Raw genomic sequence first — 1,183 nt, 5'->3', positions numbered from 1 at the left:
GGGGAGGACTGCGGAGGCAGAGGGGGCTCAGCAGCAGCCACAGGTAGAGCAGGACGCAGGCCCAGCACGAGGACACCTTCACCCAGAAGGTTGACCAGCTGCCGTGCGTGAAGGTGGTCTCCAGCACTGCGTTCTCGTAGCTGCTGGGACAGTGCAGGCATTGGGCGCCCAGCGGACACCGACACAGGGCTCCCAGTGCCTCTGCAGCCACTGGGTTGCCCCATGTCCCCGCAGCCACATGGCCGTGGTCACGTCCCACCTGCCTGGAGCCCCCCCCGGCCCCAGCCTGGCTCCCTGCAGCGCATGGCTGCTGTTGGTTGAAGCGGTGCTGCTCTGCAGGTGCAGAGCCAGGCGCTTCCCAGTGGGCACCAACTTGGTGACAGCCGGGCCCGGAGCCGGGGGATGTTGAGAAGTGAACCATTGCAGCCTGAGCCCATGTGGGTGCAGGTCAGAGCTGGCAGGGTGATGACACTGCAGGGTGACAACGCTGGGGGTGACAGTGCTGGCAGGGCTGCGTGAGCAAGAGGGAAGGGGAGCGAGAGCAAGGAGAGCTGTGCAGGAGCAGGGGGATGTACCTGAACCAGTTGGTGAGGGTCATCATGACATAGAGCGAGGCAAGGAAGAAGACAAAGTGGAAAGCTGAGTAGCTGTAGACCACCTTGTCCCTCTCATCCTGGATGATGCACTGTCCCCTGGCAGGCTCCTCCACTTGCTCGCACGTCTGCTCGGTGCCTGGGAGAGCACCAGGGCACAGTGTCTCCTGCAGCCCTTTGTCACAGGCTCTGCCCTCCCACCAACACCCCCCTGCAACTCACCTCTCAGCTCCTCCTCCATCTTCTCAGGGCAGCAGAAGCAACAGGAGGGTTTCTGCAGAGAGAGCAGTGTGGTGGCAACTGCTGCTGAGCCCTGCCAATGGATCGGCGCTGCATGGCACTGGGGCTGCTGGTGAGGTGCTGTTGCAGGCAGGGATGCACCATGGGAACCCCCGTGCTCGGCTGGACAAACCTGGCCCGGGGCTGTGACAGGGGCTTGGGGCGGTGGGAGGACACAGGGCACAGCTGGGGGGGGCAGCATCCCACTCTACTCACTTTAAACTCGAAGCTGTAGACTTTGACCATCCAGAGGGGCCCGAAGACCTCAGCGAGGTAGGAGGCTTCATTACTGTACCCACAAGAGAGGCAGA

The 1,183-nt window shown here is 63.1% G+C and overlaps 1 protein-coding gene across 1 annotated transcript; it reads right to left on the bottom strand.

The window, feature by feature from the left end:
- Positions 1-9: 9 nt before the first annotated feature.
- On the bottom strand, positions 10-1,160 carry LOC104409276 (serine incorporator 4-like; the record flags this gene model as incomplete). Its single annotated transcript, XM_010019105.1, has 4 exons — positions 10-140; positions 576-667; positions 778-867; positions 1,089-1,160. Coding segments are annotated over 4 exons (385 nt in total), but the record flags the coding sequence as incomplete, so codon positions are not given.
- Between the last annotated feature and the right edge of the window lie 23 nt (positions 1,161-1,183).

Source organism: Nestor notabilis, unplaced genomic scaffold (assembly GCF_000696875.1).
Source record: "Nestor notabilis isolate BGI_N333 unplaced genomic scaffold, ASM69687v1 Scaffold18347, whole genome shotgun sequence".
Classification (NCBI taxonomy): domain Eukaryota; kingdom Metazoa; phylum Chordata; class Aves; order Psittaciformes; family Psittacidae; genus Nestor; species Nestor notabilis.
The sequence above is the reverse complement of the archived record's forward strand: the minus strand, read 5'-3'. Positions and strand labels throughout refer to the sequence as shown.